At 44.0% G+C, this 27,198-nt stretch overlaps 1 protein-coding gene across 2 annotated transcripts in view; it reads right to left on the reverse strand.

Annotated features, from left to right (window-relative positions):
- LOC126100838 (F-box/LRR-repeat protein 3-like) overlaps positions 1-27,198 on the reverse strand; it is a 310,744-nt gene that overhangs the window by 19,817 nt on the left and 263,729 nt on the right. For both annotated transcript variants that reach the window (XM_049911491.1, XM_049911490.1), the window contains 3 exons: positions 15,974-16,141; positions 8,359-8,474; positions 7,186-7,358 (listed from right to left, as the gene is read on the reverse strand). In XM_049911491.1, coding sequence (XP_049767448.1) covers positions 7,186-7,358; positions 8,359-8,474; positions 15,974-15,980 — 296 coding nt within the window. In that variant the 5' untranslated portion in view covers positions 15,981-16,141. The remainder of the gene's footprint in view (positions 1-7,185; positions 7,359-8,358; positions 8,475-15,973; positions 16,142-27,198) is intronic.

Raw genomic sequence — 27,198 nt, forward strand, 5'->3', positions numbered from 1 at the left:
GGGGGGGGCGGGGGGGGGGGAGGAGGGGGGGGTTGAGCCGTAGCCATGCGTGGCTCATGTTCCTATCATCTTGTATTTTACACCCTGTTTTTAACATACTTCCACCTCACTATGTTAATTTAAATTACTACTGTCCCTGAGTTGCTGCTTTGCCTGACCGTGAGCGGCATTAGCAGCACGTATCAATATCCCCTCTCATAGTATCTTTGCTCGACTGCTATTACTTCCCTATTGTGGTATGTTGTAAAGTAATTCATCACAAGTTCCGATAGCGAGTTCGGGTCTGCCAGTCGGTTGGAATATGTCTGGAGTGCAGTCCGGAGCTGCCAGTCGTGGAGCAGCACTGAGGTCTGCGTCGACATGGCTCGCCCGACCACTGCAGCCACGCATCACTTGAGCTGGGCCACGGTCTTGGTGGATCGTCGGTCCGTCATCCTACCGGACGATGCGTTTGCCTCGCCGAATGTTCACGAGTCAGCTGTATGTGTGTGCGACTCTCGATTTGCCTTCGTGCACGTTTACTTACTGTTGTGTATCATTCAGGTCATCGTACAAGTGTTTGTCAGGTTGTGAGTGTAGTTTGTGTGATTTTTTTTGACAAGTTATTTTAAATGTTGTCGGCATACTGGCTTTGAGAGGTCGGTCGTCTCATCGGGCGACATGTAACTGGTTCTGTGAGTGCTTGTGGTCCCCTTCAGTTACCATTTTGTGGAACTTGGGTTGGTCCTTTCCTGGTGCAGGGATGCCGTTTAGCAAGTGGGCGTGTTTCCTCTGCATAGTTGGGTCCGAGCCAGTATTTCCACTGTTGTGTGTCTGGAAGTGAGTGGGAGACGCACCAGCAGTTCAGTCGTGATGGAGCAGCTGTCAGGGACGGACCAGCAGGCATTTGGTCAGCTGCTGAGGACCAGGGAATAAGTCTCTGCGCAGTGCAGTCGCTGAGTCCATTGCCGGTCCCTGTGCAGTCTCGGAGTGTGTGTGGAGTTGTCCGATCGCTACGAGCTTGGTGGTTCTCTGACCCAGGACGTCAAAGTTGAGTAGTAGTTTCAACTACCCAAGCCACATCCATTCGTGTTGCGTGCTTCGTAACTTTCGTGTGTTTGAGTTCTCATGTACCAATTGGTGGCAAGCAAGTCATTCTGTCAGTCAGTCCAAGGCTGTCCACTTGTTGGGCTCACTACCTCCCTCACCTAAGTGAACGAGGGCAGACCGACCTCCCTGGAGGCTTTGTGAGTGCCACCAGTGTTTAATTATCTGTTGTCGGCTACTTTAACTTTTAGGCTTATGGTTATTTGTTTTGTTTTCTTAAAATTATGCAAAATTAATATTTCAAAATTATCATTCAAGCTTAAACATTGCAGCCTTCTGCCTTTAAAAGATTATGGATATATTTTAAATTTTGAAGTTTAATTGTGGCCCTCAGCCATTGGTATTTCACTTCGCACATGTTTGGACAAGAAGGGAATAGAAGCTTTCGAAATGTGGTGCTACAGAAGAATGCTGAAGATTAGATGGGTAGATCACATAACTAATGAGGAAGTATTGAATAGGATTGGGGAGAAGAGAAGTTTGTGGCACAACTTGACCAAAAGAAGGGATCGGTTGGTAGGACATGTTCTGAGGCATCAAGGGATCACCAATTTAGTATTGGAGGGCATCGTGGAGGGTAAAAATCGTAGGGGGAGACCAACAGATGAATACACTAAGCAGATTCAGAAGGATGTAGGTTGCAGTAGGTACCGGGAGATGAAGTTTGCACAGGATAGAGTAGCATGGAGAGCTGCGTCAAACCAGTCTCAGGACTGAAGACCACAACAACAACAACATGTTGCTTTTTTTAAAATTATTTTATTGCTGTCTTAATTGCAGTAGGTACTGGGAGATGAAGCAGCTAGCACAGGATACAGTAGCATGGACAGCTGCATCAAACCAGTCTCTGGTGAAAGAGTTGCCGCTTTGGTTGTAAAGGTTATTAAATTACAAAAATGACAATTAGAAGGAGAAACTGACCTCAATCTTTGGCTCTTTCCACAACCCTATTACCCGTTCTGCCCAGTGGGTTTAGCGGGCATATCAGGTGTACTACTGGACGAGGAAAGAAGGGACTGTGTAGATTGTGGTGGTGCAAAGTGTGTAAAACTTCGTAAGAACAGTTTCAATGCTGAAATACCATTACAATTTCATTGCGGACAGTGCAGAACAAACAAGTATCAGGAAGAATACATTGTTCGACTCTTCCAAATTATCTATCTAGACCACCATAATGGACTTTCACATGATGACAACACCGATGACGGGTAAGGTAGGTCATCTCCTTTGCAATTAAAAGTATTTTTGTAATGCTTTTCTTTTGTCATTGCTGTAGTGACCAATGTAAACATACTCATAATGCCCGCCACCAGAGTCGCATGATTGATTTACGATTGCACATTCGATATGTATCGTTTGGACCCAGCGACTTCGACAGGCAGTCATTCTTGGAAACTACCTAAATATTTTAGCTTTGTCTTGAGGCACTTGGTGAAGTCAACATAACATCCAATTGGTTTGTGGATGTAATTACACAGTCTCTACTTTCCAACGAAGTAAACCGATTACCATAAAACTTATGTTTTCCCATTCCAGAACACTTTTTTGGAGGCATAACTACTTCTGAGAATGACACAGCACCAACAAGTCAACAACATACAGAAATTTGAACACAAACAACTCTCGAAAACCATAGATATACAGAGGAAAACAATGGAGCATCAGAAAGCGTGTGCGCTAACACGGCTGCCAACTCAAAAAACGATTACGCAGTGTATCTTTTCAAAGTGGCAAAATAATAATGACGCCGTTTGACTCCGACAGCAGCAGAAACATGGTTGTTTCCGCATACTGACATATATTTAAATTTGTTTTTAAAGATGTTCCTAATGTCCGAATCGATAATTTAACTACCATTTTGTTCACAAAACTTTAAATATTGATTTAAGACAGAAAAAATTCGAATTTTTGAAGCAGATTCAGTAGCAAGTGTCTTAAGTTGGAATACAATATTTAGGGGATGTCATCTCTAACGCAAATGGTTCCAGAGAGGCTCAGAGATGGGCTCATGCAGCTTAGAAATAGAAGAATACTAGTTGATTTGCTAAGCAAGGAATTTCTTCTGTTGATCATGATGATATTCTCTGTGCTAGAAGGTTTTTCACATTCAGAAGCTGAAACGGGTATAGTCTCAACAGCTTGAAGAAGCAGATTTACCTCTCTGGGTACTTTGCATGTGTCACAGCTGCCCCCACTGAGAGAATTTCTGCTCTCATAAACCAACACCTTCAACCTATTACGTGGAACCTACCATCCTATATAAAAGATTCCAACCATTTCCTCCACAGGTCCTTTTCCACACAGTGCCCTGCTCGTCACTATTGGTGCCCCTGCCTTTACACTAACTCCCTAATGTCCATGGTCTTACCGCTATTGAACATTACCTTTCCCAATGCCCGATGGGTTCCAGACTGACAAACTCCTTCCTAGTCACCATGACCAGCTATATCCTCACCCACAATTACTTCTCCTCTGAAGGCATTATCTACAAACAGATCTGAGGTATGGCTATGGGGACCCACATGGTACCATCCTATGCCAACCTATTTATGGGCCATCTACAGGAATCCTAAATACACCCAGAATCCTAACACCCCCCCCCCCCCCCCCACCTTGTTCAGATTCACTGATGACATCTTTGCAATTTGGATCACCCTATCCACATTCCTCCAGAACCTCAACAATTTCTCCCCCATTTGCTTCACCTTGTCCTACTCGACCCAACAAACCACCTTCCTACATGTTGACTTCCACCTCAAACATGGCTACATCAGTACCATATCAAACTCATTAACCACCAGCAATACCTCCACTTTGACAGCTGCTACCTGTTCCATACCAAGAAGTTCCTTCCATTCAGCCTAGCCACCCATGGTCATTGCATCTGCAGTGATGAGCAGTCCCTCTCAAAATATACATAGGGTCTCACTGAAGCCTTCACAAACCATAATTATCCTCCCTATCTCATACAAGAGCAAATCTCCCATGCCTTATCTTTTCAGTCTCCCACAACCTCACGCAGCCCCACCGTCTGGCTACAGAGGAGCATTCCCCTAGTAACTCAGTGCCACCCAGGACTGGAGCAACTGAATTACGTTCTCCGCCACGGTTTCGACTACCTCTCATCGTGCCCTGAAATGAGAAATGTCCTGCCCACTATCCTTCCCACAGTGGTATTCTGCCATCCACCGAACCTACACAATATACTCATCTGTCCCTATACAACCCCTGCTCCCAACCTCTTACTTCATGGCTCATACTCCTGTAATAGACCTACATGCAAGGCCTGTCCCATACCTCCTACCACCACCACCACCACCTACTCCAGTCCAGTCACAAACATCACCTATCCGATCTGAGGCAGGGCTACATGTGAATCCGGTCATGTGATCTACAAGCTAAGCTGCAACTACAGCACTGCACTCTATGTGAGCATGACAACCAACAAGCTGTCTGTCCACATGAGTGGCAACTGACAAACTGTGGCCAAGAAACAAGTGGACCACCCTGTTGCTGAGCATTCTGACAAACATGACATCCTTGATTTCAATGACTGCTTCACAGCCTCTGCCATATGGATCCTTCCCACCACCACCACCACCACCACCACCACCACCACCACCACCTTTCCTGAATTGCACAGGTGGGAACTTTCCCTGCAATATATCCTACGTTCCTGTAACCCTCCTGGCATCAATGTTCACTAGTCATTGCCGTCTCACATCCAGCCCTTCTCTGTTACCATTCCAGCACTACACAGGCCTCATCCCTCCATTGCACCCAGTCTTTTTACTTCTCTCCTTTTCTGTTATCCCTCCTCTCGCCTGCCCTCCGACTAACCTCTTGACTGCACATAGCTGCCCTACCTTCTTTCCCCCTCACCTCTGTGTGCTCCCCAACAGCACATCGCTGTCTGCCACCCCTACCCTACTATCCCTCCCCTCCACCTACCCGCCCCAGCCTCCTCAGCAGCAACCAGTCGCCACTATCGTATGCACCGGTGCCACTGCTCACAGTGTTGCCTCAGTTGCTCGAGACTGTGGCCGCGTGTGTGCAAGTTGCGTGTGAGTATTTCTATGTTTGTCATCTAATTTTGACAAAGGTGTGGCTGAAAGCTATATTTGTGACAGTGTTTTTATTGTGCCTATCTGCAACTCAGCATCTCCATTATATGGTGAGTAGCAACATTCCTTTTCACAATATGGTTACACTCCATCCTGGATTTTCCATTGTTTGATTCTCTTTAACTCATTCCACATCCGAATGTTTCATATCTGTGAAAGAATGAATGGAATAGGTATATAAATGAAGTTAACCATTAGTCAGTAACTGTCAGAATGTACCACAAGAGCCACCTACAACCTATAGAAAAGCTAATTTACTCATTTGTTCCATAATCTCTATTCATAATGACAGTAGGGGATTTTAGAACAGAAGATTGTCACATAAATAAACAGATTGTTTTTCCAGATTTTTCAGTGTACAGGCTTCCTATAGATTTTCATTTTCTGTAAATGTAAGTGATACTTATGGAAAGAGAAATAATTGTGCATTAAAAGGATGATTTTTTTAAAATTTCACACATTCACTTTTTTGTGATTTTCAGATGTTAATAATAAACATATTACTTACAGTGATAATGCCTTATTGGTCATATCAAGTAATACCAAATTCAAGTCTAAATCTGATATACAATCTTCTGATCACATATGTTGATCATTTCATAATACTGTATCTTTATCACAGACAAATTTGCTTACAATTATGGAACATGTGTTGTTCTTGGAGGATGAAACAACTTTTCTATAAGAATCAATGTGTACTCCACAAACATCAGCTGTGTGATATCCATTTAACTGATTTGGAAGGTGTAAATAGTACAGCCAAGAAAGATTTATTGTTTCTTGATAACACAGATATATTTATCATTGTTCTTTACTGCCATGCTGTAAACAAACTACAAATGATTGGAGTGAAGACATGTGCTTGCTAAGTTGTATACAAGAAGGCTGCATCTTTAAATCTTTAATGGGAAATCTAGGGCAAAAGCTGGCAGCTGACCAAAAACAAGCAAAACCTGTTATAACCCTGTACGTAATACCTGAACATGTACCACAGCATCAGCTCACTTGGCGTGCTTCACCTTGAATATTCTGCCAACAGCATCTGAGTGGGACGGACACCAGACGCCACCTGCGGCAGGCCGTGTGACCTGTACACCTGGAATGGCATCCGCTGCCCCATCTACCGGTGCCCTCCTCTTTATAAGTACAGTGCAGCAGACACTCACCCTCATATTGTGTTCATAATTAGTGTCAGCAACTGCTTATATCATACCTGGATTGTTTCTATGTTTGTGTCTCTCTTCTCAACTGTTGTTTGCTTGTGGAAGAAGAATAAATTTTGGTTCATTGTGGCTGTGCTGTTGTTTGTCTTGTACAATATGGTACAAAAACAACGTAATGTGAGCAAACAATCAAAAAGACCCAAAGATGTGAGTACACCATCGCCAACCAATCTATGGAATCGGTTACAACTGTCCAATATCTAGGACAGTTTATTTTTTGGGGGATGGGAGGCAGTGATTGTGGGGGAGGGTGGATGAGGGGGCTTTACATAGAAGAAGGGTAAGACAGGTGCAAACCTGAAATTTATTCAATAAATCCTAAAGTAATACAATTAAACACTGAAGGCAGGTGCTTATGATATTTTCTTTTTAGCAAGTTTCAGGTGTTGTATATCAATCAGGAGTCCTCACTATTTTCTGTTGGCACAAGAAATTCAGATTGGTCATCACAAAACTGACAAATAAATGCTCAAGAAAGTGTATTGTGAGTTATAAGACTTTCCTAGGTGAGTTGAGAAATGCACACCTTATTTCATGAACTTAGTGGTAATATAATAATAATGCAGTTTATAAAGAGGCAAATTGACAGTCATGCTTCTTATGCATCCATTAGTCATGTAAGAGGAAATAAGGGAGGAGATGGTAAAACGTATTCGACAAACACTATGCCACACATTGTAGGGTGGCCTGCAGAGTACTGGTGTAGCAGTAAATGTTTACTTATATCAAACACAAAAAAACTGTTTACTTACCGTGATGGATTGCTGAGAACAAACTCAATGCTCTGCCACAGCTCTGGACACTGTGCCACTCTGTACCAGTGTGAACATACTGCCGCCACATGGCCCAGATCTTGGACTGGTAGCAGCCGAAACACCTGGAGGAGTATATCGCAGGGGGCATTTTCCCACGATCTTTGTGCAACCTGTGATACAATGCTCATCACTAAATTTCAACAGATTGACGAGAAATCCTTTATTATTAAATCCTTTTTTTTAAGTTATCATGATATCTAGGATCCGGTCAGATTAAATGCATTTTCACTTGGGATGTCACAGCTTAAATAATGCACATAGGTACTGTTCTGTACCTCCCTTGATTTTCATTTCTCATACCACAGCCTTTTTTGTCACACCAAGGTCTTTTTTGTAACAAAGAATAATAAAATGATTTTATATTATTAGAGCTACCTCCCACATATAAGATGTGTCTGTATATGTGCGGATGGATGTGTGTGTGTGTGTGTGTGTGTGTGTGTGTGTGTGTGTGTGTGTGTGTGTGTGTGCGCGCACGCGCGCGCGCGCGAGAGAGAGTGTATACCTGACCCTTTTTCCCCCTGAGGTAAGTCTTTCCGCTCCCGGGATTGGAATGACTCCTTAACCTCTCCCTTGAAACCCACATCCTTTTGTCTTTCCCTCTCCTTCCCTCTTTCCTGATGAAGCAACTGTGGGTTGAGAAAGCTTGAAATCTGTGTGTGTATTTGTGTGTTTTTTATTGTGTCTATCTACCAGCGCTTTATCATTGTGTGTGTGTGTGTGTGTGTGTGTGTGTGTGTGTGTGTGTGTGTCTAGCAATGTGAAAAATTTTAAAACATAATTGATCCAGGCTTTTCAGCCTAAGTGAGGATGGAAGTTTAAAGCTGTTCACATTTACAGTTTTCTTTTCTATTTTGTTTCGTTTCTTTTTTTTCTTGTTTGTAAGTGTCATGCATGCACATGATGAACTAAAATATAAAGTATCGTGGTTGCTGTAACAGTTCTACACTGTTATTTTAATTAGAAGTACTGCTGAAAGCACATATCTTACAATTTTTAAATATAGTCAGTTCCTAATAAATTAGTTTATTATAAGCAGCATTCATAATAGTCCATACTGCTAGGATAGAAATAAAATAACATCTATCAGATACTGAAGTGTCAGTTTACCTCCTTTAAATGGGTAATATGTTTCAGTCTACAATGTGGTTCACTTCCAGTCGTATCAGCATTGGCAGATGTCTCAGTCTTACATCGTTTTGGTTTGCTACACAATGAGGATGAATCTGGAATAAAGGAAGATCACATATAACAAACACATTCATTATGAAAATTAAGAATGATTGATTCAAACACTTTGCACCTCAGAGGGCACCTGTAGGAGAAGAAAGAGAAAGAGAGAGAGAGAGAGAGAGAGAGAGAGAGAGAGAGAGAGAGAGAGAAAGCATATATGCATCCACATGTGCATGTGAATCCTACAATCATATACAAAATATGTCATTATAGTGTTTTGCAGTGTTTTTAAAATGAAGCGTAATTATGCTGTTACATCAGTAACAGTCTTCTTTTGGCAATTTATAAGGTCTGCTGAGGAATTTCTAGTTGTTGTTGTTGTTGTTGTTGTTGTCGTCGTCTCCAGTCTGAAGACTGATTTGATACAGCTTTCAAATCCATGCTATCTATCTTGTGTAAGACTCTTCATCCCCAAATAACTACAGCAACCTACATCTTTCTGAATATGCTTATGTATTCATCTCTTGGTCTTCCCCCATGATTCTTACCACCTACAGTTCCCTACAATACGAAACTGGTGATCCCTTGACATCTAAGAATGTGTCCTATCAACTGATCCCTTGTTTTGGAATCTGTTGACCTTTTGGTCAAGTTGTGCCAAAAATTCCATCACCCCAATTCTAATTCAGTACTTCCTCATTAGTTATGTGATCAACCTAGGTAATCTTCAGCATTCTTCTTTAGTGCCACATTTCAAGAGCTTCTAATGTCATTTTATCTAAACTGTTTAGCATCCATGTTTCATTTCCGTACATGGCTACACCCCAGACAAACACCTTCATAAAAGACTTCCTAGCACTTAAATCTATATTCAATGATAACAAATTTTTCTTCTTCAGAATCTTGAAATTGTTAGTCTACATTTTATATCCTCTCTACTTTGGCCATCAGTTATTTTGCTGCCCAAATAGCAAAACTCATCTACTTCTTCAGTTGTCTTGTTTCCTAATGTAATTCCCTTAGCATCACCGGATTTAATTCAACTATATTCCATTACCCTTGTTCTGGTTTTATTTATGTTCATCTTATATCCTTCTTTCAAGACTGTACATTCTGTTCGGCTCCTCTTCCAAGTCCTCTGCTATCTCTGCCAGAATTACAATGTCATTGGCAAACCTCAAAGTTGTTATTTCTTTTCCCTGGACTTTAATTCTCACTCCAAACTTTTCTTTGGTTTCCATAACTGCTTGTTCAACATACATATTGAATAACATAGGGGATAGGCTACAACTCAGTCTCACTCCCTTGTCAGCTACTGCTTCCCTTTCATGCCAATCAACTCTTATAACTGTCATCTGGTTTCTGTACCAGTTGTAAATACATTGATTGATTGATTGGTTGATTGATTGAGAGAGTATGGGACCAAACGGTGAGGTCATCAGTCCTGCAATTCCAAAGGGGTTACATAAGAAAGAGAGTCTGCTAAAATGAATGGATTCAGTCAGAGGAGTCAAATTATAAAAGAATGAACATTAAACACACACAGTACAAGCATAACAGGTGAGACCAAATCTAAAAACTGGAAAAAGGGGGGGAGGGGGGGCGGTCATGGGGTCACATACTGTGAAGACTGCAAAAGGAGTCCCAATCACAACCAACCTGCCCCAGCTCTAAGAATAAAGGAGAACCACTTTCACATAGGAAACTGAGGACCAGGTCAACCATCCGTGGTTCATGCGCTAATGTTAAATTTAGGAAGCAGGAAGACTATACTTAACACGAAGGGTCGAAAGCAGGGGACATGCCACCAATATGTGAGATATTGTCAGTGGTGCCATAACCACAATTGTGGGGGCAGGTCGTTATGGAGGAGTAAACAATGGGTGAGCTGGGTATGGCCAATGTGCAAACGACATAAAACAGTGGACGCCTTCTGAGAGGGATGGAAAGAGGTGCCCCAAACTGCAGTAGACTCCTTAATTGGGTGGAGATTATTACTATGAGCAGTAGTGCTCCAAATAGCATTCCACTGTTAGTCAAAGAGAGATTTGACGTAGATCCACATATCCGCAGCTGGAATCGTGAAAGGAAAATGGGGTTAAGTATCTGCTTCTCTAGCCAAACGGTCAGCCAATTCATTCCCTGGGATTCCCACATAACTTGGGACCCAGAGAAAGATGACTGAACAGGCACCATGCTCAAGGGCCGAGAGAAGGTCACATTTGGCAGAGACCAGGGATGATGAGAGTAGCATCGATTGATAGTCTGAAGGCTGCTCATGGAGTCGGAACAAATGGACATATGTCCCCAGAGAGGAAACACAGCACTCCCAGCATTCCTTTTTATTCTGCTTAATAACATAATGAGCCTTAGCACAAAGACACTTAAAAGTGAGGAGATTGGTCTGGGAGGGGTGTCGCTTAAATCACTGCAGTGCCCGTCGGCAGTCCTGGACAGCAACTGCGACGTCCTCAGTCCACCACGGTACCCGCCGATGACGAGGGGACCCAGTGGATAGGGGGACAGCAGTGAAAGCAGCATGAAGAAGAGCAGCAGAGATGCCTTGCACGACTACATCAATGGAATTAGAGAGGGAGGTGTCAAAGCGGACAGCACACATGTATAAAGGCCAATGTGGGGGCCTGACTGACTGCTGGGAACAGGGGAACGATAGTGTCACTGGGAAGTTGTCACTGTCACAAAGGTCATCATGGGATGACCAATGTAGGGAAGCCACGAGGGCAGGGGAGGAGATCATGAGATCGATAGCAGAGAAGGTGCCATGAGCAGCACTGAAGTGGATAGGGGAACCATAATTGAGGAGTCACAAATTGAAGTCCATGATAAGTTGGTCGATTAGGATACCCCGACCTGTTGATGTGACACTCCCCCACAGTGAATGGTGGGCACTGAAATCCCCAAGGAGGAGAAACGGGGGTGGGAGTTGCTCAATTAAGGTAGATAGTGCAACATAAGCAAGTGGCCTATCTGGAGGGAGGTTGACACTGCAAATGTTGATTGCCAGAGTCGTTTGCACTCTAACCGCTATCACTTCCCAGGTGGTAGATAGGGGGGGTCAAGTCACCAAGAACATCGGAGTGAACCAAAACGCAGACCCCACCAGATGCTATCCCAGGGTCAGCACGGTTCCGACAGAACGCCCAATAACCACGTAAAGTGGGAGAGTGGTCATTATGGAAATGCGTTTCTTGGAGAACGAGACAGAACGCAGAATATGAGGAGATAAGACGTTGCATTTCCAGTAGGTGACGATAGTAGCCATTTCAGTTTCACTGGATGATCGTGTGGCACGAGTCCAAGGTAGGCATGAAGGAGCCGAGGAGGATGTCAGGTCACTTTGTCAGTAGTTGTCACTGACAAGGACAGGGTGACATTCATAAATAAAATGTCAGATTCAGGTTCCGAGAGGGGAGTTGGCACTTCCGGGGGCACTAGGGCGCCTTGTCTTGGGATTTATGTTTCTTCTTCTTCTCTTCCTGAGGTGGAGGAGGACAGGAGTAGAGGCTTCTGCAAGATAGGGAACCAAAAGAGAGTGGGCGATCTTGGGGCCCACAGATGGTGCGCCTCGTGGGTGAGTGGTGGTAACAGTCTTCTGGCCTGAGAGACGCGGGGGAGAGGGTTCCTGGGAGGGAGCCCGATCACCGGCAGATGCCAAAGACAGGGGGCACTTCTTCAGCCGGGATGGGGGTGGCGGGGGGGGAGGGGCGACTCCCTGATGGGAGGTCGTGGGAACAGCATGGGAGGAGGAGGGGAGAGTGGGGCTGGGCTGGGCTGGGGTAAGGACAAGGGGGGGGGGGAGGAGGAGGAGGAAGTAACAGAGGCAACAGTTGAAGGTAGTGACACCGGATGGAGTATCTCATACTTTTAGCAAGCTTCAGTGTAAGACAAGCGATCCAGGGACATATATTCTTTAATCTTCTTTTCTCTCTTGTAAGCCGGGCAATCCAGTGAACGAGGAGAGTGGCAGTCAGCACAGTTAACACACACAAGCGGCGGAACACAAGGGCTTCCCTCATGGGCGGGGTGGCCACAGTCACCACACAATGGGATCACCGTACAGCGGGAAGACATATGCCCGCACCGAAAGCACAGCATAGATGGAGGGATTTACGGCTTCATGTCACATCTGTAGCACATAACCTTGACCTTCTCTGGGAGGGTATCCCCCTCAAAAACCAGGATGAAGGCGCCAGTATCAGTGTGGTTGTTTCTGCGACTTTTCTGCACACGTCGGACCAAATGAACGCCACGCCGCTCCATATTAGCCCAGAGTTACTCATCAGTAGGGCGAGGTCCCTATGAAAAATAACTCCCTGGATCATACTCAGAGAATGTTGAGGAGTTATAGACACTGAGACATTACCAAGACAATCACAGGCATGAAGAGCTGCAGATTGGGTGGCAGTAGAAGCTTTGACCAACTGGGAGCCCGACCGCATCTTACTAATAGACTCCACTTCACCAAACCTGTCTTCGATATTTTCCACGAAAAACAATGGCTTTTTGGTGGTGATTGTGTCCCCATATATCCTAGTACAGACGAGGTAACAGGGAAAAGGTTTCAGCCCAAGATGGCAAGCCTGGCCCTCCTCCCACGGTGTAGACAGAGAGAGGAAGGCCGCCGGGTCATACAAGACAGCATTTAAGGATTCTTCACCATTCGAAGGGACGGCCATGTGAGATTTTTGCAGCTTGATACGCTTCATGTGCCAAGCATCTGCCTTGATACCACCCACTCTGAACACAGCTCTCCCCACGGGCACCACCCAGCCACAGCAAGTGCCGTCTGGCACGGCAGCCGTTACCAGGAGTTCTGATGCTCCAAGAAGACAAGCAACCACTCCTTGGCATACACAGTGAGAGAACAGCTCAGGTATCAGTAGTGTGATCCCTGTGTTGTCAGGGGGCTCAGCCATATGGGTACATAGCAGCCCCACCACACAGACTGGCTACACGTACTGGTGACCTAGCAGGTTGGAAGGGGGCTACGGTGGGGAAGGGAGAGGGGGGAGGAATCCACACCGTAGATGCTAGGGAGGGAGTTCTTCCCCATATGGCTCACACTAAAAACAGGAAATTTTGAAGTGGAGGTCAAACCTCGAGTGGGGACCGAAACACCAAAAGGGTGAAAGAACAGACAAAAGGAACAAAACTGCAACCAATACAGGAAACCAGGGGAATAGCCAGGTCGACATAAAGCAGAACACAGAGAGCGAAAGCAGGTGGCAATGGGGAAGGAGCATGGACAGGGGGGAAGGGGGCAGGGAGAAGGAAAAGCAGCTAGTGAATGAAACATGAGCTGCAATAGCTCGGGGCCCCATGTGTGCCTCGCACGAACTCACGAAAGAACCGTCAGCCGCTTGGGGGGAAGTTGTAAATAGCATTTCATTCCCAATATGTTATACCTGCTACCTTCAGAATTTCAAAGAGAATATACCAATCAACATTGTCAAAAGCTTTCTCCAAGTCCACAAATGCTATAAACGTATGTTTGCCTTTCCTTAACCTATCTTCTAAGGTAAGTTGTAGGCTCAGTATTGCCTTGCGTGTTCCTTCATTTCTCCAGATTCCAAACTGATCTTCCCAGAAGTCTGCTTCTACCAGTTTTTCCATTCTTCTGGAATTTGTTACAGTACTGGAACATAACCAATTGGTTTTTAGGAGATTTAGCTGTATTCTCAATGTTTGAAGCCAGGGTTCTTGTTTTCCTATAACAGGTAATTCAGCTCGTCAGTGGCTCGGGTGAAGCACTGGCCAGCTTCATCGCCAACATATGCCGCCAACCTCTCATTTCTTATAATGCAACCCTCATCACAATTCACAGTGTGAGGAATATCTAACAAGTACAGGAGTGTTGATATGAAGGAGTTACACAGTTATAACTTCAGTGGCATTACCAGCTGAGTAGTTCCCTGCAATTTGAGATATCTAATTCAGAGTTTTTTATTCTTATTTTCTGTGCATATGAAAATACATTTCCATCATCAGTACATAATAATCTTCTCGAGTAACACCAAAGAACACTCTTGAGCTTAGTAAACCAACATGATGTGCGTGGCAGAGGGTACATTGCATTGTATCATTTATTAGGGTTTCTTCCCATTCCATTCAAATACAGAGTGGAGGAAGAAATAATTGTTCGAATGCCTCTGTGCATGCAGCAATTACTCTAATCTTATCTTCACAATCCCTTTGTGTGTGATATGTAGGGGATCGTAGTATATTCCTAGAGTCATCTTTTAAAGCTGGCTCTTGAAACTTTATTTACAGACTTTCTTCAGAGAGTTTATATCTATCTTCAGAAATCTGCCAGTTCAGATCCTTCAGCATCTCTGTGACAGTCTCCCACAGACCACACAAACCTGTGACCATTCATGCAGCCCTTCTCTGTAAATGTTCAAAATCCCTTGTTAGTCTTATTTGGTATGGTTCCCACACACTTGAGCAATATTCTATAACCAGTCACGTGAGTGATTTATAAGCAATCTTCTTTGCAGACTGATTGCACTTCCCCAGGATTCTACCAATAAACCAACGTCTACCAACTTAACTTAGTGTCTCAACCCGTGTGACCAGGGCCGGTTTAAGGCCCCTGCGACGCAAGCGACCGTTCAGGGTGCTTTGCTGAGAGCGTCATCAGAGGTGCCACAGTGCATTTAATTCGTATGCAGGGTGAGAAATTATTGGTAGCTACAACTGAAACAGGTGAAAGTATACGATAATACTCGTAGAAGCAAAAGTGTTCCAGTGGATGCGGAGAAGCCAATGATCCATCTGTGAGATAATTGGGAATGTGTGATTAATTGCTGCTACAGGCTTCTGTAATGAAATATGGCCCTAGTTAGTGCAAAGGTATTTGGAATGCAAAGTTTTCAATGTCTTCATCTAACTGGACTGAAATTTCACCCAAGGTCGACCTCGAGAATACTGCTTCAGCAAATTACAGGTAACGAATTACTACACATTCGTACCTGTTACAGGAAGTGCTCCACGTGTCTTCATCACATTTGGAGGCAAAACTGCAATCATCTATCAACAAGACTACAATTTGGTGTTCCAGTTCCTCTATCATGTCAGTGGAAGCTCAGTACACTTCACTTTCGAGACAACCACAGAGAGAAAAATCCAAAGGATTGAGGTTAGCTGATCTTGGAGGCCAAGATACAGTATGTGCTCACATCCATTTCACATCCATCATATCAGATGCCCTGTTATATCCCATAGTGTATGTACCACATTCACCAACATTAAGTAAGTTAAGGTCGGTTATGGTTGAAATTTGAGCCCAATTATGTGGGGACTTGACTGAAAATTTTCATTTCAAATACATTTGCACTAAGTACAACTACAGCCACCCTCTTGGGAGTCTAAGAAACATGAACAGTATGATGATAATTATCAAAGAAAGAATTATTGACTACATGTTGCAACAATGAAACCAACTATTTACCCATTTGGTAACTTATTGAAAAGTTTGTCACAGTGTGACACTACAGACTAAGCAAGAGAGAATGATCCTTTGTATACATACCTCTCATATTTGCTTCCAACTACTTGTAGTAATCACTTTATCTGTTTACAACAATAAATGAGTCTCTTGAGTATTGAAGAAGTCCCATAATTCCAAAATGCTGGTTCCAGCAGCTGCAAGATGCCAATGCAAGCTTCAGCACTTGTGTATGTTGAAGCAGCACATTTCCTACAACAACAATACCACAGTACTATAAGCAAAAATAATTGCAAACTGACTACACATTCATATCTAAGGTCTAGATGGAGATTTATATTCCAGTGTAAAAGTCTATAGTAGGTTGCATGTAGACATCAGGTAGGAAACTGATATCCTGATATTCTAAGTCAAAGTGAAACTGTGTTATTAGAAAGTCCTTCTATAATTTATGAGAATATTGGGGGTCAGGTACATGAATTTCACATCATGCCGATTTGCATTAAATAGGTTTTGAATCTGCCAGTGCATATGTAGCTGACAGCGTCTGTATACAGCTACATAATTGCTTTGCTTTAAATATTAGATAAAACCAACACCCGACACCCGAGTAGGGTAATAGGATGAGTAGCATTTTTTCCTCCATTTTTCACACACACACACACACACACACACACACACACACACACACACACACACACACACACAGTAATCTACAATTAACTATGTCTGCCAGTTCAGTTAGCTCTGTCAGTATATAAGACAATTTTTTCTGCATGGGCTTTGATTATTTAAAAAGTAGCCAACACTGCTGTGAGCCTTAATGATCAAAATTATAACCAGATAGAAGTAAAGAATATAAGCTGAATTTAGCTGTCAGGGATGAATCCATCCAACTGGAAAATAACATCAATTACTGGTAAAAGAATGGGTTCACAGAATTACACACAGATACTTCTCTTGTCTAGTTATTACAGGATCCTAAAGAAAATTTTGAGCTCGAAAAATAATAATTATTTTTCTTGTGAAAAACAAGTCTGTCTCAAAACTAGTGAGTTTCACATGATATCTTAAAAATAGTAGATCAAGATAAAGATGTAGATTGCATACTCCTAGATCTCAAACTTTGACACAACCACATTTTTTACTGGAAACCAAGATATGATCTTACAGTGCACATTGTCACTTAATGACAAGGTTTGCCTGCACGAGATGTCACCTGGAGATCTGGCATACACCATGACATCATTTGGACATTCGACCACTGGTGTGTGTAACACAGGACACAATGTCTGCTTCATTGCGGTCAGCCGTGGCCAACTACAGCAGTTGATGTTTGCTGCCTACTAATTACTACGGCTCATAAGTATCCCAAGACCCCAAGGAGAATGCAACAGAGCTGCACATTGCCTTTTCATTTATAGTGTACATTTCTTATTGTGCCACCGTCAATATCATCAGAAGAACATTTTGAAAAATTACAAAGTATAAGAATAGTTGGTGTCTTCACATCCTTACTTAATCAATAACTTACAAATTACAGAATTCTAAGTTAAACCAGTCACTTTTTGGGAACAGTAAACAATTGGTCTAGAAAGTTAACTTGGTTGTTGCTTCTCAGGTTTCAATTTTGACACACATTTTCCTGTACAATAATGACATTACGACATCTTCAAATCCCAATATCTCCTGCATTAATTTATTCTGGGTAAAAACAATCACACCACAATGTTCCTGGTTGGATACACTTTATCTGTAATAATAAGAATATGAAATCCTTGACCAAATGTGAAAGTTGATAAATTTGTGTACCGGTACACTTATGCTGCAGCCACGATTCTGTATTTATGATGATGAGATAACTACTGGCGCGTGTAGCGTGTTAGATGTTTAATCCAAACACATCTCATTTCAGTGTGCCAACCAACAGTGTACAACTGTGTACACACGGATAATTTGACCTCTAGGCGTCCATCAGCAACAACAGTACAAACCATCCAGGGCTGTGGTGTGTCAAGAACACCCAGAATGTAACGCCAAGCAGAAATATGGAAACAAAATTACAGTTTATAGAGAAAAAATAAAAACTTTGAAGTTTACCGATAACACGGAAATTCTGAGAAGTGGTGAAGGACATGTGAAAGCAGTTGAATGGAACAGACAGTGTCTTTAAAAGAGGTTATTACACGAATATTGACAAAAATAAAACAAACATAAAGGAATGTAATCAAATTGTACCAAGTGATGCTGACAGAATTATGCAGGGACTTCAGAAAGTAAGTTACAGATGTAATACCACACAAAGGACACGGGACGATGACAGTGGTGCACTGTGAGAAGAGAGCACACGTTTCCTGTTTCCCTGCCACGATACAGATAACACGTAGTCGCTCGTCACACTGTGTGAGTGGAACGGTGTGGTAACTGGAAACGTACTCCAAAGTTGAAGTATGCGAGTCAGTGCAGTTCTTGTGCGCAAAATGTCTAAATTGCATACGAGTTCACCGTGAAATTCTGGCAGAACACGGACCAAATATAAAGTTCGATCATGCCGCACTGAAATCGAGCCAAAAATTTGACCGAGATGCACAGACGTCCACCATATAGTCCCGATCTCGCACCGTGTGATTTCCATCTTCTCGGCAAGCTGCGAGGACATTTGGGGAAGAGTGGTTTTCCAATGACAAGGACATTCACACAGTCGTTTTAGAATGCCTCCGTGACCACCGAGCGGAGGTCTGTCGCCGAGGAATCAAAACCATCGGTAGAACATAGTGATTATTGTTTACAGGGATTGGCGGCTATGTTGAAAAATAGTATAATGTGTCTGTGTCACTTTGAAGTGTGGTGCAGCATTCAATAAAAGTTACTTATAAGGCAATAATAATATCTAACTTACTTTTTTAAGTATCCTCGAAGATTAGTAAATGAGGCACTGAAAACATAGATGAGTTTGCTATTTGGGCAGCAGGATAACTGATGTTTGCGAAAGTAGACTGGTAATAGTAAGGAAAGTGTTTCTGATACAGAGTAATTTGTTAATATCGAATCTCGACTGAAGCCTTTATGAAAGTTATGCTCAGACGGCAGATTTCTACGAGGATGGTATTCAAAATTGGTTGTACGATACGGTAAGTGCCTTAATATTGCTGGGAATTATGTAGAAAAGTAGTTTAAAATACAGTATTTCGTGTGAAAATAAAATTGCTAAGAAAAGTCTACTTGTTTCATTTGTATCTTAAATAGTAGTTTTTTTAAATAAAAAATAAATAAACAAATAAAATTAAAAAAATCAAATGTGTGTGAGATGTAATGGGACGTAACTGCTAAGGTCATCATTCCCTAAGTTTACGCACTACTTAACCTAAATTATCCTAAGGACACACACACACACACACACACACACACACACACACACACACACACACACGCCCGAGGGAGGACTTGAACCTCCGCCGGGACCAGCCGCACAGTCCACGACTGCAGCGCCCTTGACCGCTCGTCTAATCCTGCGCGGCTTTAAAAAAAAATCTCGTACTTTCTCGGAGCTTGATGAGGCTACGGAAACAGAAATATTCGGAAAAAATACATATGCTGTGAGTATGTGAGTATAATTAAAATAATTTTGTGGTGCTCAACGGCCTAGTGTAAGTCTTTCAATCGGACGACATTTCGGCGACTTGGGAGTCGTCATCGTACGTTAGTTATCAATACGGGGAAAGGGGACCTGCAGTTTAACGTTGAAACCGAACCACGTGTCGTTGTTGGTGAGAGGTAAAGGCTAAGTTAAAAGGAGACTGAGCAGGCTTCGACCTGGCGACCTTCCGTCTGCAAGCACGCGCTGTACAAGTAGACCATCTGACCTGCCAGATGTGGAGGAAATGTGCGATAACGCGCATTACTTGCAAGGAAAACACGAAAATTTCTGCGTACAATGCTATAGCCATCTAACGTTAGACGGTGTCGCACCAAATACATATCTGGTGACGATGTTCATATAAATCAGCTGCAACGAATGCCAAAGAGCGGAATCGATTTATTTGTTAATCCTGGGGAACTAGCGGAGAAAAAGAGACTTTTACAGGATATACTCCTGAATACTGTTCGAATATTTCGGATGCTACACAATAACGGTTGATTAGTTTTTCCATAAACGGCCTTGCCGCAATGGATACAACGGTTCCCGTCAGATCACCGAAGTTAAGCGCTGTCGGGCGTGGCCGGCATTTGGATGGGTGACCATCCGAGCCGCCACGTGCTGTTGCCATTTTTCGGGGTGCACTCAGCCTCGTGATGCCAATTGAGGAGCTACTCGACCGAATAGTAGCGGCTCCGGTCAAAGAAAACCATCATAACGACCGGGAGAGCGGTGTGCTGACCACACGCCCCTCCTATCCGCATCCTCATCTGAGGATGATACGGCGGTCGGATGGTCCCGATGGGCCACTTGTGGCCTGAAGACGGAGTGCTAGTTTTTCCATAAGTTTAATAAACACAACAGACACACATAACAGAGACTTTCGTCATCACTAATATGTTTTCCTTCACTATTTACAGCAGTCTGCCAATCCTGCGGCAACTTTTCGATTACTGGACTGTAGAAATCACGTGGTTTTGAGTTGAAGAACTCGTCGACCCATGTTCGGAGCGCGTTTGCATCCGGAAAGGAAGTTCCTGGGAGGTTGCTGGAGGGGAAAAAGTGAAAATCTCGGGGCGCAAGATCAGATGGGTAAGTTGGGTGCGAGCGGGCACCATCGCTTCACACAGTCTTTCTGGTCGTTGTTCTCGGACTGCGTCTGCAAGACGCCTGAGTTGTTAACAATAAATGTCAGCTATGATGGTTACACCTCGGGGAAGCAATTCGTAGTGCACTATACCGTCGATGTTGTGTTTGTACGGGGAGTTGCTGCTTTGTTTGGGCTCAATTATTCCTTTCTTTTCCTTACGTTAGCATAAAGAGGCCATTTCTCGTCACCAGTGACGATACATGATGGAAACAGTCGGTGTTGTTCACAAACCAACTGATAATGAGCAGGCAGAGATCCACATACGGCCGGCCACCGGCTGATTTTTGTGATTTTGGCTCAGGGCATGCGGTAACCACACAGCCAATTTTTTAACCTTCTCCGTTCCATGCAACGTCGCACGATGGCGGAATGATCATGTTCATCACACTTGCCAGTTCTCGAGTACAATGACGTGGATCAATGCGTATTAATGCTTTTACAGGCTCTTCATTAAACCCCGAAGTTCTTCCTGAACGTTATTACTTATGACTTGAGCGTTATCTTTTACATTGCGCTACAGTAAACAAAAGTTACCCTGAAAATACAGTATTTATTACAACATCCGAGGATTTTATTGCATATTTTCTTTAGGTGGCCCAATGATAGCTACCTTTTCTTGTAGTCACTGCCACGTGTAGATGTAGACGTGGACAATTGACGCGTCACTGACAACCTATTTTTGCTGCAAGTAATGATTCTAGAAGGGAGGCAGCAAAGCCACTGTCACTAGCTAAGAGAGGCAACGGCATTCTCAGCCTTGAATCGTGCAGATTCTGCTGCAACATTTTATAATCCTGTCGGCATTTGGCGGCGTTACCAAGGCCCAGTCAATCGCATCTACAAACGTTCACGTGTGTGCTGCGTGTACACAGAGTTTAGCACTTGTACGCAAGACTTCCACCCGCCATCCTGCTTCTGGTAAAGCGCAATCATTCGCTACGACATTGCAGGGAAAGTTCCCACCTGCGCAATTCAGAGAAGCTGGTGTTGCTGGGAAGGATCCGTATGGCATAGGCTGTGAAGCAGTGATTGAAATGAGGGATATCATGTTTGGCAGCGTGTTTAACAACAGGGTGGTCCATTTGTTTCTTGGAGACAGTTTGTCGGTGGCCATTCGTGTGGACAGACAGCTTGTCCGTTGTCATGCCTACATAGAATGCAGCACAGGGGTTGCAGCTTAGCTTGTAGACAGAGTTTAGCACTTGTACTCTAGACTTGCACCCGCCTTCCGCCTCCGCCTGGTTTCACAGGTAGCTCTGCCTTTCATGGGACAGGTGATGTTAGTGACCGGACTGGAGTACGTGCTGGTGGGAGGATGTACGAGCAGGTCTTGCACCTAGGTCTATTACAGGGGTATGAACCATGAGGTAGGGGATTGGGAGCAGGGTTTGTATAAGGGTGGACGAGTATATTGTGCATGTCATGTTGTGCCTATCTGCGACTCAGCATGTCCGCTATATGGTGAGTGGCAACTTTCCTTCTCATAATATTGTTCCTTGTTTGATTGTTGATTGCATACTTCTCAACACAGAATGCGGTTTGTCAGTCTAAACGGGGAGCCACCCACACAGTTATCTAATCCCTACATCTAAACTCCACAAGTGACCTTACGGTGTGTGGCCAGTATGTCTTTATGTCAAGCACGTCGTGCTAGTCTGGATTGATACAGTGATACCAGTGGCCAAAATCAGGGTGTGGCTCACTGCCACACCCGATACCCGTTCTGCGTGGCGCCCTAGACATCAGGCCGCAGAGGCGCCACAACCACACGCAACGTATTCGTCTCGCAGGCTGCAGCGAGCTCAGCCCTACACTGCAGACGACGCGGAACTTGGCGACCCCAAAACTCCGTGGTGAGATCACTGGAGGACGTCGGCAACACAGCCGCCAGGTCGCCCTCTTCGTGCAGCCACCGTGCCACGTGCCACGTATCCATCCACGAGGCGGCTCTTTAGGCCAGCACACCAACTCCGGACAACCTTCCTCTCTAATCGCCCGTCCTTTCTCGCCATTAACGAAACCGGCTCTCGCTCGTTCCTTGCCACTGCAGGCGTGCTCGACGGCTCCGTCCTCTCTGCTCTCCTCTATCTCTTCTACTCGGACGATATGCTCAAATCACCTACACCAGTCCACCTGCTTCGACATGCTGATGGTACCGCATCCCTCGCTCTCTGTTATACACTTCGGAAATCCCAATGATCCCTCCAAATCCACCTCCATCAGTTTACTCCCTGCCGTAACCGACGGGTCCTCAATATCAAAAGCCGGCCGCGGTGGTCTCGCGGTTCTAGGCGCTCAGTCCGGAATCGCGTGACTGCTACGGTCGCAGGTTCGAATCCTGCCTCGGGCATGGATGTGTGTGATGTCCTTAGGTTAGTTAGGTTTAAGTAGTTCTAAGTTCTAGGGGACTGATGACCACAGATGTTAAGTCCCATAGTGCTCACAGCCATTTTTTGAACCTCAATATCAAACCCTTCAAATCGAAGGCAATAATTATGGAATGGACCACCTGCACCTTCTATCTCCACGAGTTCTACCTTGCCATTTATGGCCGTCCTATAGAGCTAACTAATATACTAAAATATCTTTGACTAAAAATCGAGCAGCAGTTAACGTTAAAACCACACCTACTAACCATCCATCGGAAAGCCCACAAGAGACCAAAACTACTAAATGGCAGAACTTGGGGATTGCACCCCTCCATTCCACTCTGTCAGGGCTTCTTCGCCCTCCCCTCCCCACCTTAGCCTCTTCCCCCCTCCCCCCCCATCTGCCTTTCTTTCCTCATCCTCCTTTTTCCAACAACTATTAGTCTCACCAGTTTCCCCCTCTCGTCCACACCTTCTTCTGTCTCAGGAGCCATTCCTACCCCACCACTGCTATGCTCTAGTCCTCCATCCTTACGCCACCTTTCTCACCGGCCAACCTTTTCCCCTCCAACAACAGACTCCCTATACCAGGGCAGGTCCTTCCAGTGTGTTAGTGGCAGGAAAGTGCTTCTTTTAAATATCAGTGTCTTGGCACCATGTTTTAAATTTTTTAAATTGCACTTATTGTGTTTCATTTTACATTTTTTGTTACTGTTTTTAACTTCCAGTGCAAGAAGTCATGTCTCTCGTATATCTACAAACTTCCATTTTATTTTTCACCTTCAAAAAGTTTTAAATTCAATATAAATATCTCCTCTGTTTGTTTTCCGTCCCATATAATTCTTTATTATCATTTGGTTGAAGAGCGGGATGCCTGTACCTCTGACATCCCCCCCCCCCCCCCAACCTACATGTCGCCCGGGCGAATCAAATAACGATAAAGAAAAAAAAGCACCGAAGATTAATTCCGTCGCAGACAACAACCTGAAATCTCCAATACGCTTTCCCAACGACAGGGCCATCGACTTACGGACAGCACGCTGCCTTCTCAGCTGTGACTAAGTGATCAGCGTCATGCGCGTTGAAACTTGGTACAATAGTATACTGTTGTTCTTTTAGCTGACAAGATAGTGTCAGAAAGAAAGTTTCCATCCTTGTTGGACTTTGATATTCCATTACTGTTGGCTCTCAGTACTTCTTCAGCGAAGTACAGCGTAAGAATTGTTAGCTGCTTATTCCTTTTGTCTGAAGCTTGGTTTTCGATATTGGTTGTAAACCTGAAGTGAGAAACGCGTTCCGTTTTAACCTAAAGTTGTTAGATCTTCGAGTCTCCGTGACTACAGAAACTTAATTCACTGTTTTCAACGTATAGCTCTTCAGACTTTAAGACTGTGTTCACTGAAACGTACCTTGCGATTCTGGAAGTCTAAATGGCTCTGTTATTTACGAACCACCATTTATTTTGTTATTGAAGGACCATCCTTTCCTTTGCTTCGTTGTGGAGAAGAATTCCATGGAAATTATTGATATAGTCTTTTGTTTGTTCCCTATACCTGGGCTGTTTAACATGTGCCTGCCAGCAGCAGACACTTCACGTTTTGTACATTAACGATACTGTACTAGACTAGTTATGCACCAAAAATCAGAACGGTACAGTTTTCTGACGATATAACGGTGTCTGTCGAAAGTGAAAACTTATTATGTCGAGTGCTTAATGAAATGGACGCACATGCTAACTGATCACTGTAACACACTGAGGGGACAGACGTCACGGGACACCTCTTAAAATCGTGTCGAACCACCTCCTGCCCGGCCGAGAGCAGCAGCTCGACGTGGCGTGGCGTGCGCTGGAAGTCCCCTGCAGATATATCAAGCCACGCTACCTCAGTAGCCGTCCATAATTGCGAAAAAGTTCCCGGTGCAGGATTTTGCTGCCGAACTGACCTCTCGATCATGTCCCATACATGTCGGATGGGATTCATGTCGGGAGATCTAGCTGGCCGAATCATTTGTTCGAAATCTTCAGAATGTTCTCGAAATCAGTAGTGGCCCATTGGCATAACTTCGTTGTTTGGGAACGTGAAGTCTATGAATGGGTGCAAAATGGTCCCCAAGTATCGGAACATTAGCACTGCCAGTGAACGGTCGGTTCAGCTGGTCCAGAGGACCCAGTTCATCCCAGGTACACGCAGACTACACCACTATGGAGCCACCACCAGCTCGCACAGTGTCTTGTTGACGGCTCGGTTCCGTGGCTTCTTGGGATCTGCGCCGCACTCGAAACCCACCAACAGCTCTTACCACTGAAATTGGGACTCATCCGACCAGACTACGGTTTTCCTGTCGTCCAGGGCCCAACGGATCTGGTCGCGAGCCCAGGAGAGCCGTTCCACGCGATGTCGTGCTGTTGGCAAAAACACTCGCGTCCGTCGTCCGTTGTCATAGCCCTTTAACGTCAAATTTCGACGCTCCGTCCTAACGGATAGGTTCGTCGTACGTCCCACATTGACTTCTGCTGTTATTTCACGCAGTTCTGCTTGTCTGTTAGCACTGACGACTCTATGAAAACGCTGCTGCTTTCGGTCGTTAAGTGAAGGCCGTCGTATTCCCGGCACACTCCTGACACTGTGGATATCGGAATACTGAATTCCGTAAAGATTTCCGAAATGGAATGTCCCATGCATCTAGCGGCAGCGTTCATGGCGTGTTAATTCCCGTCGTACGGCCGTTATCACGTTGGAAGCCTTACCACACGAATTATCCGGGTGCAAGTGACAGTTCCGCCAATACATTGCCCTTATACTTTGTGTTGGCGATACTACCGCCATCTGTATGTGCGTTTATCGCTATTTCATGACTTTTGTCGCCTCAGTGTATGCACATGAACAACAAGAAAACTAACGTAAAGGAATGCGCAGTAGGTGGAAATGCAGCACAGCTATACGTTTGGACAATAGACTCTCGAAAAGGTGAACGAATTCTCCCATCTTGGAAGTACAACAGGCAAAGAAAGAATAGCATAGTAATATAAAAGACAATGTTCGTTCCTACCTCAGTTAGTTCGAATATAACGCAATTATGTATGAGCAAGTGTCACCCACAACTGTTGTTGTTGTTGTCTTCACTTTGCAGAGTGGTTTGATACAGCTCTGCGCGTTACTCTGTCCTGCGCAAGCCTCTTCATCTCCGAGAAACTACTGCAAGTTACATCCGTCTGAATCTACTAACTGTTTTCATCTGTTTGCCTCCATCTACATTTTCCATCCCTCACAGTTTCTTCTATTGCCAAACTCATCATTCGCCGATGCCTCGGAATACGTCCAATCGATGAATCAATTCTTCTAATCAGGTTATGCTATAAATACCTTTTTTTAAATTCTACTCAGTACCTCCTCGTTACTTATTCGATCTATTCTTCAAATCTTCAGCATTCGTCTGTAGAACCATATTTCAGAAGCATCTCTTCTCTTTCTGAAGTGCCGATCGACCACGTTTTACTTCCATACAAGACTACACGCCAGGCAATTACTTTCAGTGAAGACTACCAAAACTTACATTTGTATATGATGTTGACAAATTTCTCTTTTTCGAAAATTCTTTTCTTCTTATTGCTGGTGTACATTTTATATCCTGTATACATCGGTCATCTTCAGTCACTTTGCTCCTCAAATGACAAAACTCTTCAACTACTTTAAATTCATTGCCTAATTTAGCTTCATTTCAGTCCCTTACCCTTGTTTTGTTATTCTTAATGTTCATTTTATAATCTGTTTTAAAGACACGATGCATTCCCTTCAACTGATCTTCCAAGTCACTAACCGAGTCTGACATAATTATAGTACTTTGACAAACCACAAAGTTTTTCTTTTTTCCTCCTGGACTCTGATCTCCTTTCCAATTTTCCAAATTGTTACCGACCAGTAGGAATATTCACGCAGTTCTCGATAAGATATCTGTACGATGCAACTGCTGACAACTAACACTTTATGCAGAGGGATGTAACTGCGCATTTCAAAAAATACGCTTTGGCTGGATAACTAGCGAGTTCACAGTTCGAATCAGTGATACGAAAAGAACCGTGTAAATACGAACGTGTGGCCATATGAAACAGTACAATTGGTTAAGAGAAACGTTGAATTGCATTGAACCAAAG

Source organism: Schistocerca cancellata, chromosome 9 (assembly GCF_023864275.1).
Source record: "Schistocerca cancellata isolate TAMUIC-IGC-003103 chromosome 9, iqSchCanc2.1, whole genome shotgun sequence".
NCBI lineage: Eukaryota > Metazoa > Arthropoda > Insecta > Orthoptera > Acrididae > Schistocerca > Schistocerca cancellata.